This window comes from Pteronotus mesoamericanus, unplaced genomic scaffold (assembly GCF_021234165.1).
Source record: "Pteronotus mesoamericanus isolate MK-2021 breed Mesoamerican mustached bat unplaced genomic scaffold, CSHL_Meso_final contig_101, whole genome shotgun sequence".
Taxonomy (NCBI): domain Eukaryota; kingdom Metazoa; phylum Chordata; class Mammalia; order Chiroptera; family Mormoopidae; genus Pteronotus; species Pteronotus mesoamericanus.
Window position 1 is genome coordinate 26,099,478 of NW_026555001.1, and position 19,795 is coordinate 26,119,272.

A 19,795-nucleotide genomic window follows, 5' to 3' on the forward strand; every position below is an offset into this window, starting at 1 on the left:
AAAAACCAAATAGTGGACTCCAAGGGCCCAGGGGTGGGTTGGCAGGGACAGAGGGCCACCGGGGAAGGAGAGGTTGGACAGTCCCTCCCCCAGCAAGTCCCTCCTTCCGCCGCTCGCCCCGCCTCTATTAAAAAAACCAAACCGGTAACCTCTACCCGGCCACTCCTCATTGGCTACACGAATGAGCGAAGCCTTCAGGAACCAACGAACCGCGGCCACGGCTTGGCGAGCGTCTTCCGGCCCGCCCCCACGGCGGTGCTCCGCCGCGGCCTTGCGCGGACCGAGGGCGGGACGTGGGGCGGCGGGGGCGCGGCGCGGCGCGGCGCGGTAGAGCTGAGGCGGCGGCAGGATTGCGCGGCGGCCCAGACACTCGGCATGGCTCGCCTGGTGCTCGGTAGGCGCGGTCCTCCTTGTTCTGCAGGGAGCGGGGGGATTTGAAGGCCCGAACCCTCGCGGCGGTCCGCAGTCTGGGTAGCCGGTGGGCGCGTGGCCTCGGCTGGGCCCTCTTTGGGGTGGGGACTTGCGGGCTTGGCCCGCGCGAGGACGCGGCCGGGGAAGCCCGTGAAGCCCGTGGAGCCCGGGGTTGGTTGGGGAGCCCCAGGGGCGGTTGGGGAAGCCTCGGGAGCGGGCGCTGCCCTTGGTCGAAGCCCCCGCGCGGGCTCTCCGGCGGAGGTGCGGAGTCCTGGTGGGCTCGGGGGCGCGTGGGGAGGGGAGGGCACCCTTGGCGGGGGGCGTCCGCACCCCACACCGGGGGAGCCTGTACGCGAGCGTGGCGGGGTGAAGGAGGCCCCAGGGCTGGGCCTCCCGGGACGTCCCCGAGCCCGGGACCGAGAGCGGGGGCCAGTGGCGGCGTTTTAGCTGCTGAGATCAGCCTGGCTTGATACCTGGCGGAGGGTGCGTGTGGGGGCGCAACCTAAAAAGGACCTCAGGCGCGAGTGTGTACGGGAGTCACGTACTCCTCGCACGTCTTATTTTCCTCCCCACTTGTTTTATGGAATTACTACTTGTAAGAAAAACTTAACTATCAAAACCCAGTCCTGACATCAGACCTGGTAGTTGCCCTCTAAAGGGAACGGTGCCGTTCAAAAGCTGCTTGACGATGCAAGAGTGCTTTAAATGGGATCAAACTTGTAAAAACTAAATCGAACCCAGGCTTTCTTGAATTATGTGAGCGACGTTGAGGATCCCGTCCTTCGTGGGCTCCTATTGGTCCGAGCCACGGTGCTCTTGCGGTCCTTAGGGAAGCCCGGGCCCGCGACCCCGGGGTGCCTCGCAGCCTGGCCGTGTGACGGACGGGGAGCGAGTTGCTCAACCACTCGGGGCTGGTACTCCGCAGAGCTGTTGTCAGGAGCGACGAGTTAATGCACGTCTGACGAGAACAAACAAGATACAAACATTTGCTGTGTTGCGGCAGAGGGAATAGATGCGAGGAAGTTGACTCTCTGTCTGAAAGTTGCCCACAAGTGAACTCAGGCTGAGCTCCGAAAGAGGCTGTGGTCCTATCCGTGAACTCGTTATTTTAATGAATGTGAGGAGCCTTTGGGGAGCCCTCTTGGTTTCCAGATGACTGCCTTGGGACCGTTGCCCCGCTCGCAGGGGTGGGACGGAAATGCCACTGACGTGGGTCTAGAGCATCCTCCACTCCGGGAGGATCAGGGCAAAGCCATCTGCTCGCCCGCAGTCCAGATGCTCACTGTCCCAGTGTCCCATAGGTGCTCCTGACCAGGGAGCAGAACAGCGATGTGCTTTTTAGAAATAGAACCGTATTGGTCAGCACTTATCATCTCAAGTGGGCGCGGAGTTTTTTTGTTTTCTTGAGGGTTTTTGTGGGGTCTTACTGGCTGTATTTTTGCTGTTGGAATTTATACATCTTTTAATCTATTTTTCTGTTGATTGTGCTTGATTTCCCGCCAACCCTACTAAGTGATGCTGCCTTTTAGGGAGTTGAGGTCTTGAAGCTTTATCATCAAGGCATTGCCATTGGATAGCCACTTAAACGGAGGGGCGGCTCTTGTGGGGACCAGGCAGGTGTTAAAAAGCAAAAGTCCAACACCGCTACTAGGGGGGAAGTCTAAGTGCTTGTCTTAGCGAGTGTCAGTAGGCATGACCATCTGGTATGGAGAGGAAGCACATTCCCTGGGGTAAAAGTCATGGACCATCCCTTTGGTGGCTGAGCCTGAAGAGGGCAGTGTGTTTTTTAGGGTTTTTTAGGGCTGCTCGGATTGACAGGAGGGAGGGAAGAGACTGACTAACCCTCCTGCCAGGAACTACTTAACGGTCCTGCTTGGCATTAGGGCTCTGCAGTCTCCAGGCCTTTGGTTAAAAATTTGGGTTATGTAACCAAGTTCTAGTTCTAATTATACGGCCTTAGGTAAGTTACCTGTGTCTCCATTTTCTGGCCTAAAAATGACCATGACAGTGCATACCACATATAGTTCTTAAATGAGTTGATATGTTTTCAATATTTAGGACAGTGCCTGGCACAGAGCATCACAGAAGTGTTATTCTTAGTTAAGATGTCAGTCTCTGGAGGGTAGTTCAGCAGATAAATGCATCAAAATGTTCGCCATAGCCCCAGCACCCTGTACGACTTTAACTAGTCGTGTTCATTTGAAGGGAGGGTAGTAAAGCATTTCAGCCCTGCCCTGCTAAGAGTGAAGAACAGGAACCATTCTGTCGGCAGTGGATTGGCCGCATGACATACCGGTAGAAAAGGTCACGTGGGGGCGCTAAGAAGTCCACAGGGACTTACATAGACTATATCTGTACCTTATTTCGAGTGATAAAAGGTTATAGAAGGAAATAGATATATAAAGATCCCATTTATATAAATATAATAAACTTTTAGACCTGTGTTGCATTGAGATGTCAGTAAAAATATTTACCAAAATACAATAGCTTGTTCTAGAGGGGACTGTTGATGGCTTTTCTTTTGCTTTTCCATTTTTGGAAATTTCACAATGAACTCAACGTATTGAAAAAGTATCAATGTGTATGAATTTTTACAAAAAAAACCACCACCCAAACTTTAAATGACATAGATCTCCATAGAAGGTTCTCCAGGACCAGTCTTTCTTTCAAGCTTATTTAGCATTAAGGCTGGCTTTGCTCATGTTCTTCATTTATTTGCCACGCTAAATATATCAAGTTCTATTTAACTTTTCCTGCAGCAATGAAAAGATTATTGAACAGCAGCATCCAATAGAACTGTAATGCAAACTTATGTAATTTAAAATGTTCTAGTAGCCACATTTAAAAAGACAAATAGAAATGGGTGAAATTCATTTTAATATAGTCATTTACCCAGTATACCTAAAATACCAGTTGAACAAAATGCCATTTCAGCATGTGATCAGCATCAAGAGTATTTCCCGCCAAGGCTCTGAAATGCAGTGTGCCTTTTACACCTGCTGCGCGTCTCAGTGAGGGCAGCCACGTGCGGCGAGCGGCTGCTGCCCTGGACAGCACGGTTGTCGAGGGAGCCCCTTCGGTTGGCCTGATCTTCACCCACGCTCACCCTTTCCCACCTCTTGAAATGGAAGAGGAGCCCTGGCTGCTGTGGCTCGGTTGGTTGGCGCTGTGTCCTGTAAACCAGAAGGTCGCGGGTCTGATACCCTGTCAGGGCACATGCCTAGCTTGCGTTCTGGTCCTGTAGTTGGGGCGTGTACAAAGGGCAGCCAATCAGGGTGACTGAGATCGATGTTTCCCTCTCCTCCTCTCCCCCCCTCCCCCAATCAGTGAATGAATCCTCTGAAAAGCAGAAGAGGAGGTCATCCTATCACACACAGACTGTGGGTTCCTTCCTCTCCTCCTGACTCTGGGCATTTTACTCTGTTTCCTGATTCTCTGTACTTTAGCCTTTCCCACTGCCCATATCCCTTCCTTTCATGCTTAGTTCACTCCCACCTTTAAAAAGAAACCATCCTTCTATTCCACATTTGCTTGCGCTCTCTTGCTCTTTATAATGAAACTGGTTTAAAGAGTTACTGTCTGTGTTGTTTTCACTGATCTGTGCCCTCCTACTCTCCGGTCTTCTGCAGACTGCTGTTGCTCACCTTCTCTGCTCCACCCCAGCTGCCCGTCCCCGGTGACCGCATTGTCATTAGGGCCAGTGCCGTTGTCAGTTCTTCCGGCATGAGCCCCCAGCAGCGTGTGTTACTGTGGCCCATTCCATCTTTCCCTCGGTTTATGGGACACCACTCTCCTGATAAACTCCCCATGCGCTGCCCACACTGCGGCCAGACACTCTTTCTGAAAAGCAAATCTGACTGTAGCCCCCACCCCCGTGGTAACACATTAGTGGCTTCTCTTCGCCATCAGTAAAGTCTGCAGTTTGATTTCAAGTTCCTCCATTAACAGTCTCCGTCATTGACGTGCAGTATTCTCGAACAGTATGACTGTTTACTCATGCCCCTGGCACACACAGCCTTATTGGAGCACTAAAAAGACAGTGTGGTTCAATGGAAAAGCTTGGAAATAGAAGTCGAATTGCTGCTCTGCCCCATGTATGTTTAGCCGTAGATGGGCCCCGGCTTGTTCTGCCTTTAGTTAGTAATGCTCTAGTTAGTAGTGCTGTGGAAAATCAAATGATTTGATGTATTTGAAAGTGATTGGAAAATTGAAAGCACTGTGTAATTATTAGGTGGACTGTTTAGCAATAGGATGACTAACATTGGTGTACACGCCTTCCAAAAGAAATTTACCATTGGGTTATTCAAAAAAAGCTCCTGTATATAAGGTAAGCCTGTGAGAATGTGACCGCGATGGCAAAGACGCACGCGCTGCCTGGGCAGAAGGTCCGTCTCTCTCTCCATTCGTTGTATCAGCAGATTATAGGGAGGTATGTGGTCGTCCTCCTGGATGCTGAAAAGACAGTGATAGAAATCTCTCTAATAACATAGTGTATCTGCTTCAACCCAAAAACCAGCGTCATGCAAATGGGAAACTATTTCGGCTAAAATCAGGAACTTTCCATTATTTGTCGTTCGGGAGATATAAAACCATGTGATTAGAAAACATGAAATTATATATAAACTTTAAAGGAGGAGGTGAAATTTTTATAGCATTACCATTCAAAAGACTTGAGTTCTCGAGACCGTGAGAGAATCCCAGTCTCATAAGGGAAACAAGTAGTTATTTCTCCATACCAAAAAAAAAAAAGCTTTGTTCTTGTAGAATTGTGTACCTGAAACCTGTATAATTTTGTTAACCAATGTTACCCCAATAAATACAATAAAAGAAAAACCTAAAAAGCTTTAACAAATATGATGGGCTAATATACACAAGAAATCAACACGGTGCCCGTCACTCAGGTCGCAGCTGGATGTAACTTCCCAGTTTTTCAGCCTCCTTGCCCGTTAGGTGGTGCTGCCTCACTGGGTGGTTGCGGAGAATGAAGGCACTAAGAGTAACATTTAAATCTTTTCCCAGTGCAGCTCAAGGCATGCGAGTGTGGGCTCTCTTCCCTTCTTGGCGCTCCACTGGTGGGAGTGGAATCCCAGGGTCTCCCGCAGCAGCTGGGAGGGCGGGGTCAGGGGGTTAGGAGGGGCCTGGCCCAAGCTGTCCTCCTGTACGAAGGGCCTCGATCAGGTGAAGACGACTCTGGTCGCCTGGGTTTCCTGTCGGTACAAACCCCGCCGTTAATGGTCTGCTTTTGGTTGTTCCTCCAGGTCTGGTGAGCTGTACCTTCTTTCTAACAGCGAATGGGCTGTATTCCTCTAGTGATGATGTGATTGAATTAACCCCATCAAATTTCAACCAAGAAGTTATTCAGAGTAATAGTTTGTGGCTTGTAGAATTCTTTGCTCCATGGTAAGTATTATAAAATATTGTCAGTCATTCACGGTACTTTAAAAGGAAAAATACTACATAAAAGTGTGATTTCATTTGGCCATCTAGTCTACCTGCTTTACCTAAACACGTACAGGGAAGTGGGAGGCTGCACACAGTGTTTGTTAAGGGCCATGGAGATTGAGGCAAGTAGCTAATTGTTGCAAGACAGAAGAAGGGGGGGGGAACCCTTATAATTTTAAGATGGTTTATCCTTATGATGAGGTAAGTAGGACGGTGACGGACAGGAAACTCATTCATGAGGAAAGAATGTTGAGCTAAGAAAAGGGAAGAGCCAGTGACTGACCCACCCTATTTCTTGAAGAGGGTCGCTTCCAGAAATACGTGATTAGAAGACCTGGTTTACTCTAACAGTTCTTCTCTTGCCTTAAATTCAGTGTTGGAAAAGACCCTTGTGGGGTGAAGATGTGCTTACTATTGAAAATAATGGTGTACAACTATGTATAGTCAGAATGCAGTATGTAGTTAAAACATTCAATGGGAACAAAACCAAACCCAACAAACAGAAGTATAGAGACGGGTCCATGGAAATGGCGCGAAATGCGCATGAGACTGTCACTGCTGTAAAGGAGCAGGCGGCCGTGCCCTGGGGGGAGGCCGGCCCCAGCCGGTGTGCCCACAGGGGGGCTGCGGGGGGCCTGAGGCCCAGAGGGTCTCTGAGGTGTGGGCCGTGCCTTCGAAGCCCACCTGGGGTCGTCGGTCACATCCGTACCGAGTGGGCGCATTTTAGGAAGGCCTGATTTTACGGCTTTAGTTTTTCCTTTGGAAGGCCACGGAGCTGAGTTTTAGAGACATAATACAAGTCTTAGGTCCTCACAGACCCAATTAGGAGAGAATTTTCTCTGTTCACAAAAAAGGAAAACCAGATCGCCCGTGGATAACCTAACCACGGTGTCTTCCTAGGACGGGTCTTACAAGTAACGAAAATGAACAGCGTAGCTGCCTGGGGAGATAGAAACGTAACAGGCTGTGTGTACGTCACTTTTAAAAAGCACTTCTCTAGGTATATTTTACTTCACCACGTTTTCACATACTAGTTCCCCAAAGATGAAGGCTTCTCGTGGTCTCGTGTCCCTCTTGCTCTTTCACCGCCGCCAGGTGGCGGCCTGCGCTCCCCACGTGTCAGGCTGACTGGCCCGGGATGACGTGCGTGCTTGTAACCACACGCTGCTGTGGCGGCCAGTGCTCATGGAGGCTTAGCCTCTGACAGGGGTGCCTTATCCATAAAATGAAAAGGTGGGACTAGATAGAGAATATCAAACCTTCACAGGTTTCAGAACGAACCCTGAGCAGAATTTATTAAAGTGCAGGTTCCCAAACCCCTTCTCGAGGAGCTCAGAGTCCTCAAGGCCCAGGGATCTGCATGTAGCCTCGAGCCGCACACAGAGGGACTCGTGACCAGGTACACACTGGCATTCAGGCTCAGGTATTGCGCTAGGAGTGACAGAGTTTGTTTAAATTCTGCACATAATTTAATGGAACAGGAATTTGGAAACATTGTAAAATTACAAGAGGAAAAAATATTGTAGTCAAGTCCTCAAACAGTGAGCTCCTCCGGGCCTGTGTTTCGTGGGTGCTCTGTCTGCTTGCAAACCCTGACCCTGTGCCTGTCACTCAGCAGACTGTTGGTGGGCGATTTTTGAACTGGGCATCAAAGACTTTAACTGTTGCTTTGTGTTCTCATCCTCTGAAAGGTGTGGCCACTGCCAAAGGTTAACACCAGAATGGAAGAAAGTGGCAACTGCATTAAAAGTAAGTTTCTGAGGTGCCCACATACACCTATGTGTTTTGATTTATGCAAATGACTTAATGTATAAGAAGCTAATATGCATATTGAAGCTCAACCCTTGTTTTTGGCATCATAATCATGTAGGAAGCAGAGGTATAATGTACATTAGAATTTTTATGGTGTCTCTTCGTGTCACTTCTGTTTCACGGGCTAATTTGTGTTTTCCCCGTCATTCCCCTTGGGAATGGCTTCCCAGACCAAAGCCTTCATTCATTCTGTTTGTAAATGGAGCCCTGCCCTTGGTTGTCTTGTCTCCGAGTTGACAGGAATCAGATGAAGGTTCTGGTGGAATCCTCTCGGGCTGAAATAAAAATTGGTAATTCTCCCGTATTTCCACAGGGTGTTGTAAAAGTGGGCGCTGTTGACGCAGATAAACACCAGTCCCTCGGAGGTCAGTATGGGGTGCAGGGGTTCCCTACCATCAAGATTTTTGGATCCAACAAAAACAGGCCGGAAGATTATCAGGGTAAGGACTTTGCTAACTGCTTCCCTGGTTGGAACTCTCATCTGAGCAGGTGGGGAAAACAGGAGAAAGCTCGGGTTCTATAACTCGTCGGCCTGCCCCCTGCAAGCTTCTCAGCCCCTTGGTGCCTAAGTCTCCGTAGCTCTGCAGTGACACACAGAGACTCCGGCCTCTCCTGAGTTGTTCTGAGGATTAAAGACGTGCCACACGGGCCAGAGGTTTTTACTGTCGTTCATACTCGCTTGTGCCCCCACGGCCTTTGCCACGATGGAGGAATGATGTCCTGTGCTCCCCTCTTTCTCATTATAATAAAAGGAAAAAATATACTAGCTCTTCAGTATTTTACAGTCACTTAAGATTGTGTACAGACTTACCAATGTTCTCTTGCCGTGGTCTCCCCGCGCCCCCGGCCTTAGAAAAAGGGCCTAGCACAGTAGCGTGGCCTCTAACGTGCAAGGCAGTGTAAACTGCCGGTGGTGTCGCTGTGGCATGTCTCACCCACAGACCTCTCTGCCTCATAAACACGGCATCAGAGCTGTAGCCCAGGCTGCTGCTAAGTGCTACTAATTCTGCCTGGTTTGTAGGTCAGTGAATCATGAGTATCTGCTCCTAGTCACTGAGGCAGCTGAAGAGAGAACTCTGGCTTCAGACTCTCAGAGCTAAATGTTATTTATTTACCCTGTGTGTTCTTTTATAGAAGAGTCCTATTATTTCATGTAAGATACCACAAACTAATTTGTATGAAAGATGATTATATTTCAAATAATCAGAATTGCTAGGTTGGGCCATGTTCATGGTCCCAATAAAAAGTATTGGGTATAATGTATTTAAATTATGGCTCATTTGATAAATGTTTTTTAAGATTTTATTATGTGGGACATATAAGTGGCAGCTTCTAGAGTCAAACATCTTCAGTTTTGCTCTGTGTGAGAAAAACAAGTTTACAGGCCGGCGGGGGAGTGTCAGCACACCAGAGGAACAGTGTTATTGTGTCGTCTGTGCTTGGGGGCCTGTGTGTCCTGCTGACAGAACCTTCTCAGAATGGGGAGCATGAAGGGGCGCGGAGTCCGGAGCGTGAGAGCTGGGGTGGCAGCGGCCTCATCGCGCCCCGGCTTCAGAGCTCAATGTTGGCCTGGCTGAAAGGTCCATTTGTATTTTCCCTATGATGCTCTAGCCGTCCTTTGCTGTCTCTAACTTGGTTCGAAACAGTTTTGTTAGATTGTATTGTGACAGCTGTCATATCAGTGTGCATTGGGAAAAAAAAATCAAAATTGGTGAATTTTTGTGCAGTCATTTTAACATTGAAGATGGAAGGAGATACACAACCTTTTCAGCATATTATGCTTTATTTCAAGAAAGGTAAAAACACAACTGAAACGCAAAAAAAGATTTGTGCAGTGTATGGAGGAGATACTATAACTGATCAAATGTTTCAAAAATGGTCTGCAGATTTTCTTGGTACTATGGACATTTCGCCCAAATAATCCTTTGCTCTGGGGCTGTCTCATGTGTGGGAAGATACTTAGCAGCGCCCCCGGCCTCTCCCCAGCAGAGGCCGATGGTGGGAGATCTCTGACGTCCTCCAAATATCCAAATCAGTAGTTACTGGTGAAAATGAAAAATGTGTCTTTTATTTTATGGAAAAAACTAAATGGATTTTTTGGCCAACCCAAAAGAGTACTTAACTCTCTGGACCTGCTTCTTTTGTGTAAAATGAGTGTGTGAAAACCTACATTACCGCTGAAACAGGGCACGTAAACATGTGACTTGGTAAATACAGTGTAGTTGGTACGTCACCAAACTGGGGTTCAAAGTACTGGAGAGAAAGCCTTGCATCCTTTCTTCTAGACCCCCAGCTCTGAAGTTTGATAAATGACGAATTTCACTTTTCTGAGTAAACATCTGCTTTTCTGCTTCAGAATAATAATTTGTTTTGCTGACTTGCAAACATCAAATGTTTAGAGTAGGGTTGTATTTGACTTGCTGCCTGATTTTGTAAATAATGAAGAATTTCCTGACCCTTAGTCTAGAGTGAGAGTGTCCTCTCTGCCTTTTTTGCTCATCTGTTTCTTCACTTGGTCTATTTCCAGGTAAAGCGTGGTGGGAGGGGCCTGCTTTGGGCTCCACCCTGCCCTTCTGTCTACCAGGAGGGCGCAGCTCCTTGAGTGAGGCTGTACTGGGTTTTCTTAGGCCAGGTCTGAGGTGGCCTCAGTTTTTATCTCTTCCTAGGGAGTTTGATTACAAAAGCTTTAAAAAAAAAAAAAAAAAGATGCAACTTTCTGAGTTACAGTTCTGCGTCGGAACCCTGAGGGCCGCGCCGGGGCGTACAGTACTGTCCTCATGCTTCTGAGCCCGTTCATCGCCCCCCAGTAGGTTCTGGCAAACTCCCAAAGGCTGTTGTCATTATCGAGCTCTAGCTGTGGCGCCTGAGCACAGAGAGGCACGCAGCCCCCCCGCCACCCTGTGATCGTGGCCCTTGTCCTGCAGGTGGCAGAACGGCCGAGGCCATCGTGGACGCTGCTCTCAGCGCCGTGCGCCAGCTCGTCAAGGACCGCCTGGCAGGAAGGGGTGGCGGATACAGTTCTGGAAAACAAGTAAGGCTTTGTCATGTCCATTTTTAGTGTGTGATTTTGAAGCCTGAGGGTGAACCCCTTGTAGAAGATAGGTTTGTTGTTGTTGTTATTGTTGTTTTTAATACTGTAAATGGGTGGGTTTTCAATTAAAAGATAGTAGGAGGTTGGGCCAACTGACCCCAGAGGGAATTCACCACCCAGCCTGCTCCTTCGGCCGCCTCAGAATCACCGCGGCTGTAGCTAGTCCCTCCCGGGGCACCCTGCCCAGCGGCAGGCCCCAGGCCAGACCCCGGGGGGCAGTGCGGCCGGGCTGAGGCAGAAGGGTCGGGGCCACAGGGGCAGCAGCTCCGGGCCCCTTCCTCACGTGGTTGCCAAGTGGGGGGAGGGGCTGCTCCTCCAGGTTGACTTCGGGCGAACCGGTGAAATCCGGACTGCCTTTTGGCCTGTATCTATAGGAGTGAGCCCAAAAACCGTGGAAAATTCTACATGAATGCATAGGGAAGAAGGGAAAGAAGTTCCTGTTCTGTGGCTTGGTGTTCTAGATGCCCTTCTATAAAATGTGACATTTAACCATGATACACGCTTACGAGCTTGTGAAAAGATACTGAATTCTTAATGATAAACGTAGATAAAATGGCCCTTTGCTCTTTGAGGAGATGAGGACAACTAGCTTCTTTGTACAGACCGGGAGCGTACCGAGAGGCTCTGTGTTTGCCTTTCATTTCCAACATAGACGTTGAACGAGCACCGTCACTCCCCGCAGCTCCGTGCCTGTGGGCCCGGGCAGCAGAAGGCAAGGCCGCAGTCCTGGCTGTTCCTTAGGGTTCGCACTGAGGGGACGGGCTCAGTGTTCTGTTCGCTTTCTTGGACGGTAGAGACCGTATGAAAGGGTAGTAAGTGCAGTGATGTGTAGCGTCCTGGGCTTGGGTCTGAGTTAGAATAGTGTTATTAACATGATTCTTTGAGCCAGCCGTTTTGAGGTTTCTCTTCAGAAACATTGCAAGTGGTAGAATTTAGACACATGTTACATGTTATACTGAAAGTGCTGGTGATTACTTGAAAGTAAGTATTGTTTACCAAGCAAAAATTGTAGTATTACACAATGTCCCTAATTTGAGTAAAGTAGTTCTCACTTGAAAGGAAAACTCAAAAACTTCATTAAATTGTAGAAGCAGCTTTTGTGATGGGCATATTGAGAATAGGAGTCTGTGCTTTTGTCACATTGCAGTTTAATGTTTAATGTCACATTGACAGGGTAGAAGTGAAGGTTCAAGTAAGAAAGATGTGATTGAGCTGACAGACGACAACTTTGATAAGAATGTTCTTGATAGTGACGATGTTTGGATGGTTGAATTTTACGCTCCTTGGTGTGGACACTGCAAAAAGTAAGTCACGGGGCTGTCTAGCCTGTTGTCTGGCTCTCTTTAGGGTTTTCTGTGTGTCTTTTTGTTTCTGACCCTCCTCACCCATTCCGCGCCCCTTCCCCCGCCCCCCGCCCCACCTGCCTGTGGCAGCCAGCAGTGTGTTCTCTGTCTGGGAGCCGGGCTGGTGCTTTGTCGGGATCCCACGTGTGAGTGGGTGTGCACAGCTCCCTTTGAAAGAGCTGAACCAGATCCTAGGCACAGCCAGTATCTCCACCCGAAATCTCTGACTCTCACGAGTGGCGAACATCGGCATCCATGCCAAGGGTGTCCTCTCTCGCATTTTCAGAGGGTAACAGGGAGCTGGCACCCGCATTCGGGGGCGACAAAGGCAGGCCTGGGGAGCAAGCGCGGAAGGCAGCACCCTGCCCTGCATGAAGCCGCACTGAAGATGCTTTCCTGTGTGATGTAACTGAGTTGAGCAGACATACGCACATTAATTAAAGTGTTTGCACTGAGAGTTAAGATATTTTTTTGTAGCCTAGAGCCAGAATGGGCCGCTGCCGCTACTGAGGTGAAAGAGCAAACGAAAGGAAAAGTGAAACTAGCGGCTGTGGACGCGACTGTCAATCAGATGCTGGCCGGCCGCTATGGGGTGAGTGTGTCTGCCGCTCTTTTCTTTGTGAGATACACAGATTCTTTGCTGTCACTTCATCTAGCACACCCGGCTTCCCTCCGAGGTGGGGGGCGGGGGTGTTGAGCCTTTTAAGTCACTTCCTTGTTATAACTAAAAAGTCTGGAAGTCAGGACTGTTATTGGGGGTTTTTTCCCCAGTATTTCACTGTCTTTATGTGCTTAATTCGAGCCTTTAGATTTCCCAAGGTTTTCCAAGTTGTTCGTAGGGCCCTTGAAGTTAGTCCGTTTGTTCTAGAGCAGATATAGTAAGTGTAGATCCAGGGTTTGAGTAAGACTTGGCCGAGCCTGGCAGTCAGGTTGTTAAAAGCCCCCGACCAGCAGGGCTGGGCCTTAGACACAGGTGCAGGCTGGGCATATTTTTGTTACATTAAAATACCTAGAAGGTGGTTTTAGAAACCACAGAGGTTGCCTTATTTCTTATTAAATGCTGACTTGACTTTTAACAGATCAGGGGATTTCCTACAATCAAGATCTTTCAGAAAGGCGAGTCTCCTGTGGACTATGACGGCGGGCGGACGAGGTCGGACATCGTTGCCCGGGCACTCGACCTCTTTTCTGACAACGCCCCTCCTCCGGAGCTGCTGGAGGTAAAGCCTCGGCCACCGTCAGCCGGCCTCCGTCAGCCAGCCTCCGTCAGCTGGCCGTGGGGGGTCGAAGCCGTGAGGGCACCGTCTGTCTCTTCGAATGGAGCTCTTCTCCTGATCCTTTAAAATGCTCTTGACAGTGTTTCTATACTTCCAAAGGGGCAAAACCTCTCTGATTAACTCCTGCTTTTCATAACTTTAGCACTAAAATAATTGCACTGTGAGAAAAAGTGTACCTATGCTTTTTAAAAATAGAATGGATCTTTCATTTCTCATTCTCAGCATAATAGCTAACATTTATTGAGCACCTAACCATGTAACAGGCTCTGTTCTGGTGCTTTTTTGTAGATTTTTCTCACTTAATTCTTATGGGAACACTTAGAGATGATACTACTTTTAACCTCCATTTTATAACAAGGAAACTGAGGCACAGCGAGCATCAGGTTCATAAAAATACGTGATGCGTATAAATGTGTCTGTCTGCATATCCAAACGGTAGGTGTCAGAGCCAGGCTGTGCCCAGCGCTCTGAGTTCAGAGACTATATGCAGGTTCCTCGCCACCACCCCGGATAGGGGGCTTAGGAGTGAACAGCGGGCGCCTCTCACAGAGCACCGTTGGCGGCGCGTCTGGAATGCATGGGAGGAAGTGCCATTTGGGAGCTGTGCTCTTGCTCCTGCTTTGCTCTTTAAGAAAAGTGGTGGTGCTAAGTCCCTGTTTTCCACCCTTGTCTCCTGGGCGCCACAGATCATCAATGAGGACGTCGCCAAGAAGACGTGTGAGGAGCATCAACTCTGCGTCGTGGCTGTCCTGCCCCACATTCTCGACACGGGTACGAGGAGCAGGAATGCACCTTCCGTTCCTGTTCTGTGCTGCCTGCCCTGCGAGCACGTTCTAAATCAGTCAATGCTATAGACACCTGTATTTTTATCTTTAAAATTTTGTGTTTCAATCAGGAGCCGCCGGCAGAAATTCTTACTTGGATGTTCTTCTGAAATTGGCAGACAAGTACAAAAAGAAAATGTGGGGGTAAGTTATTGAACCTAATGTCTCAATATTGTTTGGGTAGGAACGTTTAGTGCTTCTTGAAAGTGTCGGGCTCTGTCTGTTTTCTGCAGGATGTGTTCCTGTGTTTGTATCATTTAGGAAGAAAAGAAGTGATACGGTCTGCTATTTACAAGGCTCTTATTTGTAACCACAGCATACTTTTTTCTCATAGGGACCATAGTTTAAAAGGCAGTTGGGGTCCCAGGCCAGCAAGCAAGAAGTTACTTAGTAACACAGCCGACTTCTATCTAGTAAGGCCTTGCAGTGTGGATAAAGAAAAAAGAAACAGAGGCGTTTCTTTACCCTCTTCTGAGTAACAGCCAGATCTAGGCAAACTGTTAAAGTGTGCCTCTATTTTCCTGCCATTTGTCTTTAGTTGAACATTTTTATGTGTATTGAATAATGATGACATATCTATAATTTTTTTAAAAAGTTACTATACTTTTTAAAGACTATCCATAATAACCTAAATGATATTGGTACCAAAGACAGGAAATTCATGAGGTTTAATGGACAATAGTTTGGAGACTGGGGTAGGGTATCTCACAGGTAGACCAATCCACTTGGGGGGGCTTCTGGGGTTAGGGTTTAGGGAACATGAGAGAGAAACTATAGCGACTGAAGAGCTTATCTAGAAAACATTATTTTTGAAAACTCTACATTTTTAGTCCTGGCTGGTATGGCTCAGTGGATTGAATGCCAGCCTGTAAACAAAGAGTTGTGAGTTCGATTCCCAGTCAGGGCACTTGCCTGGGTTGCAGGCCAGGTCCCCAGTAGGGGGCACATGAGAAACAACCACACACTGATATTACTCTCTTTCTTCTTCCCTTCTTCTCTCTAAAAATAAATAAAATCTTAAAAAAAAAAAACCTCTACCTTTTTATTTCTTATACCCATTTTATTACATAAAATATTTGAAGTATAATCTTTTATTCTTTAATTAAGATCCGCTAGTTAGATTCTAACTAATTTGAAAGAGATCTTTGCCCTGAAAACCAGTCTTCCTTTGTAGGTGGCTGTGGACAGAGGCGGGAGCCCAGACAGAGCTGGAGAGTGCGTTGGGGATCGGAGGGTTTGGCTACCCTGCCATGGCAGCCATTAATGCGCGCAAGATGAAATTCGCTCTTCTGAAAGGGTCTTTCAGTGAGCAAGGCATTAACGAGTTTCTCAGGTAATATTTTTGTTTGGTTTGGATTGGTTGGTTCTGCTGTGGTTTTTGGTTCAGAACTAGGTTTATATAGACCAGGCATAAATGGAATGATTTTGCATTAGATATTCTGGAGAATTAGATGTTTATAAATTTGGAGCTTTTAAATCATCATCCTGTGCTCTGTTCTCTTTGTCATAGAAGTGTTCTACCAGAGTGAACAGTGCTAATGCTTCCCTGTTCTCAGGTCATTTTGTCATTCTGTTCAGTTGGCATTGGCTCTTCCTGATCCTCATTAAGGTCTCATGGCTTAGAAGCGGCCCTGTCTCCCCCGTCCCACCCGAGCATGCTTAGTACCCTTGACCTCAGCTGATACGGTTTTCATTGCTAGGCGTTGGCTTTGGAGTGTAGTCATTAGAAAATGGGTGCGCCTACTTAAGGGACCCCAACACAAGGCCACAGCATGCGAGATTCTCGAACTCAGAGACCAGTTTAGAGAGCTCTCTGTGCTGCTTGCTATTCAACTCGTCCTAAAGCTGACTACATCGTCTTTTAGGCAAACACAAGGCGTTGCCCCTGTACTTTAGCTCAAGGAAATGGTAATTTGATTAATGCCTCTTAACTAAGTTCTACATGGGTGACTTTCTGATACACAAAATTTTATCTCTACATTCTGCTCTAGACTGGCTGATAATAAGCTCTTGGTAAATATTTCATGAAGAAATGATTGAATTCTTTGTCTCTGAAACAGTGTCAGTTAGAAAGACTTCCCTGCCCTCGGGAAGCTTCCTGCTGAACAGGACACAGCATATTGCTAGGAAGGCTATTTATAAAGTGTGCTTCATCCTTTTTCAAATGCTAATTCCAATGTCAAAAACCTTCAGAAGATGTACGAGAGTAGTAAGTAACGGAGATTACACCTTTGGACTCACTGAAAATTACAGGTTCTAACCCCAGCTTTAATTTTATTCACATTTATTTTCAACCAGTTTTCCTCTTCCCATTTGTCTGTTTTAGTACAGAGAAGGGAAATGCTTCATGGAAAAGATACAGGGAACAGTAGCATGTTGTGAACTTGAAACAATTACTTTGTTCCCAAAATTCTTGTCGTGGAGGTAGCAGAAAACCCCACACTCCACCGGGTTCCCAGTGGAGGAAAGTATGTGGTAATGAGTGTGTGACAGTGTGCCGATTTCTAGCTACACGTGAGGCTACACGTGTTTCCTGAGAAGGCCGCATGTGTGCGGAGCACCTCGCCAGCGAGCAGACCGCTTCCGCCAGGCCTTGGCAGAGAGCTGGCCAGTGCGCGCCAGCCCCTGTACTCAAAACCCCGCCGGCCTGCCGCCGTCTGGCCGTTGGAAGACCAACGAGAAAAAAAGGTCATCATCAGTGCAGTCTGTCGGATAGCCCCCCGGAGTTTTAACAGTTTATAAGTGTAGTAGCACCAGTGGTCAGCCCAATACAACATCAGCGATTCCTGCATATTGCCTTGAAGATGCCATGTTGTGTTCCTCTTAGAGTAGCAGCCAGAAAATATAAGTACGGAATTGTTAGCTGTGCACCCAGAAGTGATGGAAGGACCTGGATTTTGTATCGGTTCGTGGCTGTCCAGTTTGAAAGCAGGTTCCCTTAATCCGAAGAAGTTGGTGGCAGTGGGGAGGAAAACTTCGTAGGCAGTTAACTCTGCCCTGAAGGCGCAACTCCCGTAGCATTTTTGTTCCCTTGTAAGGGTGTAACACCTTTCCCTCTATCTGTTCACTCTCACTGCCAACATGAAGTAGGAGGCTCGCTTTTTTTTATTATATTTTTTTTTGAGCACCATCCCCATCCACCAAATATCTAACAGCAGATGCATCTCGGCATCTTATTGATGAGGAGGCTGATGTCGACAGGTGGTGAATTACCTGGTCAGTGAGGTGAAGGGCTGCTGGCGCGCTCTTTAGTGTTCACGGGGTTTGTATTGCCCGCCGGAGTTGGGGTGGCCTGTGCCCCTTCCTAGTAAATTGAGTCATTCTAGCTCTAGATTTTATTATTTTATTTCTATTACTAGCGTAGAGTTTAGATAGATGGAGTGAGGCAAAGGTCTGGCTTACTGTGCCGAATCCCTCTTTACTCTGCCCGCCCGCCCTCCGTGCGGCCCGCGTCCCGTCCTGTGCCGCACCCGTGAACAGCCCGGCGGACGGCGGGGCAGTGGGGTTTCGAGCATGCTCACCCTGTTTTCTGGCTGCGACACACGTGCGTCAAGGTGTCTCCGCCTTGGCTCCTGACATTGGGGACCAGATAGTTCTTTCTTTGTCCTGTGCATTGTAGGACGTTTGGCACCATCCCTGGCCTTTACCCGCTAGGTGCCAGGAGACCCCCCCCCGCAGAACTGTGACAATTAAAAGTGTTTCCGGACATTGCCAAATGCCCTCTGGGGGCAAACTTTGCCCCTGTTTAAGAACCGCTGGTGCACACTGTGCAAGCTGCCAGGCGGCAGCCACCACTTTCCCGCCGCGCTGCAGGGAGCTTCCCCGACCCCGGCGCCCTTCCGCAGCGCAGGTGCGGGGGCCCCTTAGGAGAAGCCTGCCCTCGGGCCTGCGCCTGCCTCCGCACCCTTCCAGGGAGGGGTTTCCTGTCGATGTCTGCTCAAGGCGAGACCTGAGCCGCTGTCCAGCGGTTCTCTCGTGTCCCCCCAGAGCTCGGGCTGTGACAGAAGTGCCCTCCCGTCTGCAGGTCCGGCAGGGCTGCCGCGCGCCCGGCACTGGGGCTTGGGTGGAGGCGAGGGCCGGGATTCTGGGTGGACGACGCTCCCTTTCCAAAAGCCTGTCTGGCGTCTTAAGCTCTCAGCTTTGATAGTTTTTACATAATTAATTTGTATTTTAGCAAAATGCATTTGCTGTTTTTTAAGTTATTTGTAGTAACTGGTTTTATCTGATGCTGAGGCCTTAGGAATTTCTTGCCTGGTGGCATTGTCCCTCATTAAAAAGACAGTACTGTTGACAAGGTATTTCTCAGGAACAGCAGTCGGAAACGCCTCTCTGTCAACGGAACAGGCACGTCATTCTTGCCTCAGCCGTTTTTTCACCTGCGCCGGCGGGCCCCTGTAACGCCTGGGCTTGTTTTCCACAGGGAGCTGTCTTTCGGGCGAGGATCTACAGCCCCTGTGGGGGGCGGGGCCTTCCCCACCATCAGCCCCAGAGAGCCCTGGGACGGCCAGGATGGCGAGGTGAGCCGCGCGGAGCGGGGGCTGCGGGCCTGGGGCTGGCCCTCTCTCGGGCCTTTTCCCCGACCCTGCGCCTCTTTGCTACTTGTAAACCAAGCCCTGTTAGTAAGTACTGTGTGGCATTTGGTACTCTTAACAGTCAACCAAGATAAATGTCCATAACGAGGCTGCTTTCCCGATTATTACACAAAGTGACCGTTTACCCTTGAATTCACTTGCTTTGCCTTACGGAAATGTAGAATCGCAGCTTTGAAGCGGCGTTTGCGCGGGTGCCCTTCTGCCCCGCCCTCCTCAGGAGGACGAGTTGAATGGCTGGCAGTGAAAGCGTGGTTCAGGGTCCCCTGCCTGCCTCTGCAGTCGCCCTGCAGGGCCTGACGGTGGTTTTGTCTCGCAGCTTCCTGTGGAAGACGATATCGACCTCAGCGACGTGGAGCTGGACGACTTGGAGAAGGACGAGCTGTGAGGGGCTCGGCAGATTCCCGTCTCCTTTTCTTGGGGGCAGATTTTTCCAGCAGTGAAGGGGCATCCCTTGCGATCGGATGGATCTCCCAGTGGCCTTTTTAACCAGGAAGTAGCACTTGATTGGTCATTTGAATACACTGCGACTGAACTTTTGCATCTCAAGAAAACAATGAAAAATTCTATGAATTGTAGCCAGTGAATTGGGTGGTATTCTGTCAAGTAACATTTTGAAGAAAGCTGATGGGCGGTTGAAACACTTCTCTCTCCCTCTGACTGCTGCTTGGGTGTTCTTGGAGGCTGTTTCTTATGTAAGTTTTTTAATGTGATTCTTTCATTTGAATATTAATGGCTTTTTCCATTAAAGAATAAAACAATATTTTGGACAATGCCAACAAATGTATGCAATTAGTGTCCACACCATAAATTCAGAGTCTGATGTGTAGCCAGTAAATTAATATGACGGATGTCTGGCCCTGACGTCTCCTTTCTAAACACCTGTGGTGCCCACGGCGGTGCCGGGGCGCTGGCCGCAGCACAGCGGGCGCGCATCCTGCGAGGCCAGGCCGCTCTGGGAACGTGGCATGGGGGGCGAGAAACGAGGGGCCGCCAGCTGGGAACT

At 48.7% G+C, this 19,795-nt stretch overlaps 1 protein-coding gene across 1 annotated transcript; it reads left to right on the top strand.

The window, feature by feature from the left end:
• The first annotated feature begins 294 nt into the window (after nt 1–294).
• On the top strand, nt 295–19,572 carry PDIA6 (protein disulfide isomerase family A member 6). The gene is made up of 13 exons (XM_054569686.1): nt 295–394; nt 5,670–5,811; nt 7,545–7,602; nt 7,979–8,105; nt 10,590–10,696; nt 11,930–12,060; nt 12,577–12,691; nt 13,179–13,319; nt 14,063–14,147; nt 14,272–14,344; nt 15,375–15,533; nt 18,621–18,717; nt 19,109–19,572. The coding sequence occupies exons 1-13, from the start codon at nt 376–378 to the stop codon at nt 19,175–19,177; spliced, it is 1,323 nt and encodes a 440-aa protein (XP_054425661.1). The 5' UTR covers nt 295–375; the 3' UTR covers nt 19,178–19,572.
• Nucleotides 19,573–19,795: the final 223 nt, after the last annotated feature.

Bases quoted from the DNA above. Each gene is read 5' to 3' on its own strand.
- PDIA6 (XM_054569686.1), top strand. The intron at 12,692-13,178 runs GTGAGTGTGTCT...GACTTTTAACAG, and splicing joins TGCTGGCCGGCCGCTATGGG to ATCAGGGGATTTCCTACAAT. The intron at 18,718-19,108 runs GTGAGCCGCGCG...TTTGTCTCGCAG, and splicing joins GGGACGGCCAGGATGGCGAG to CTTCCTGTGGAAGACGATAT.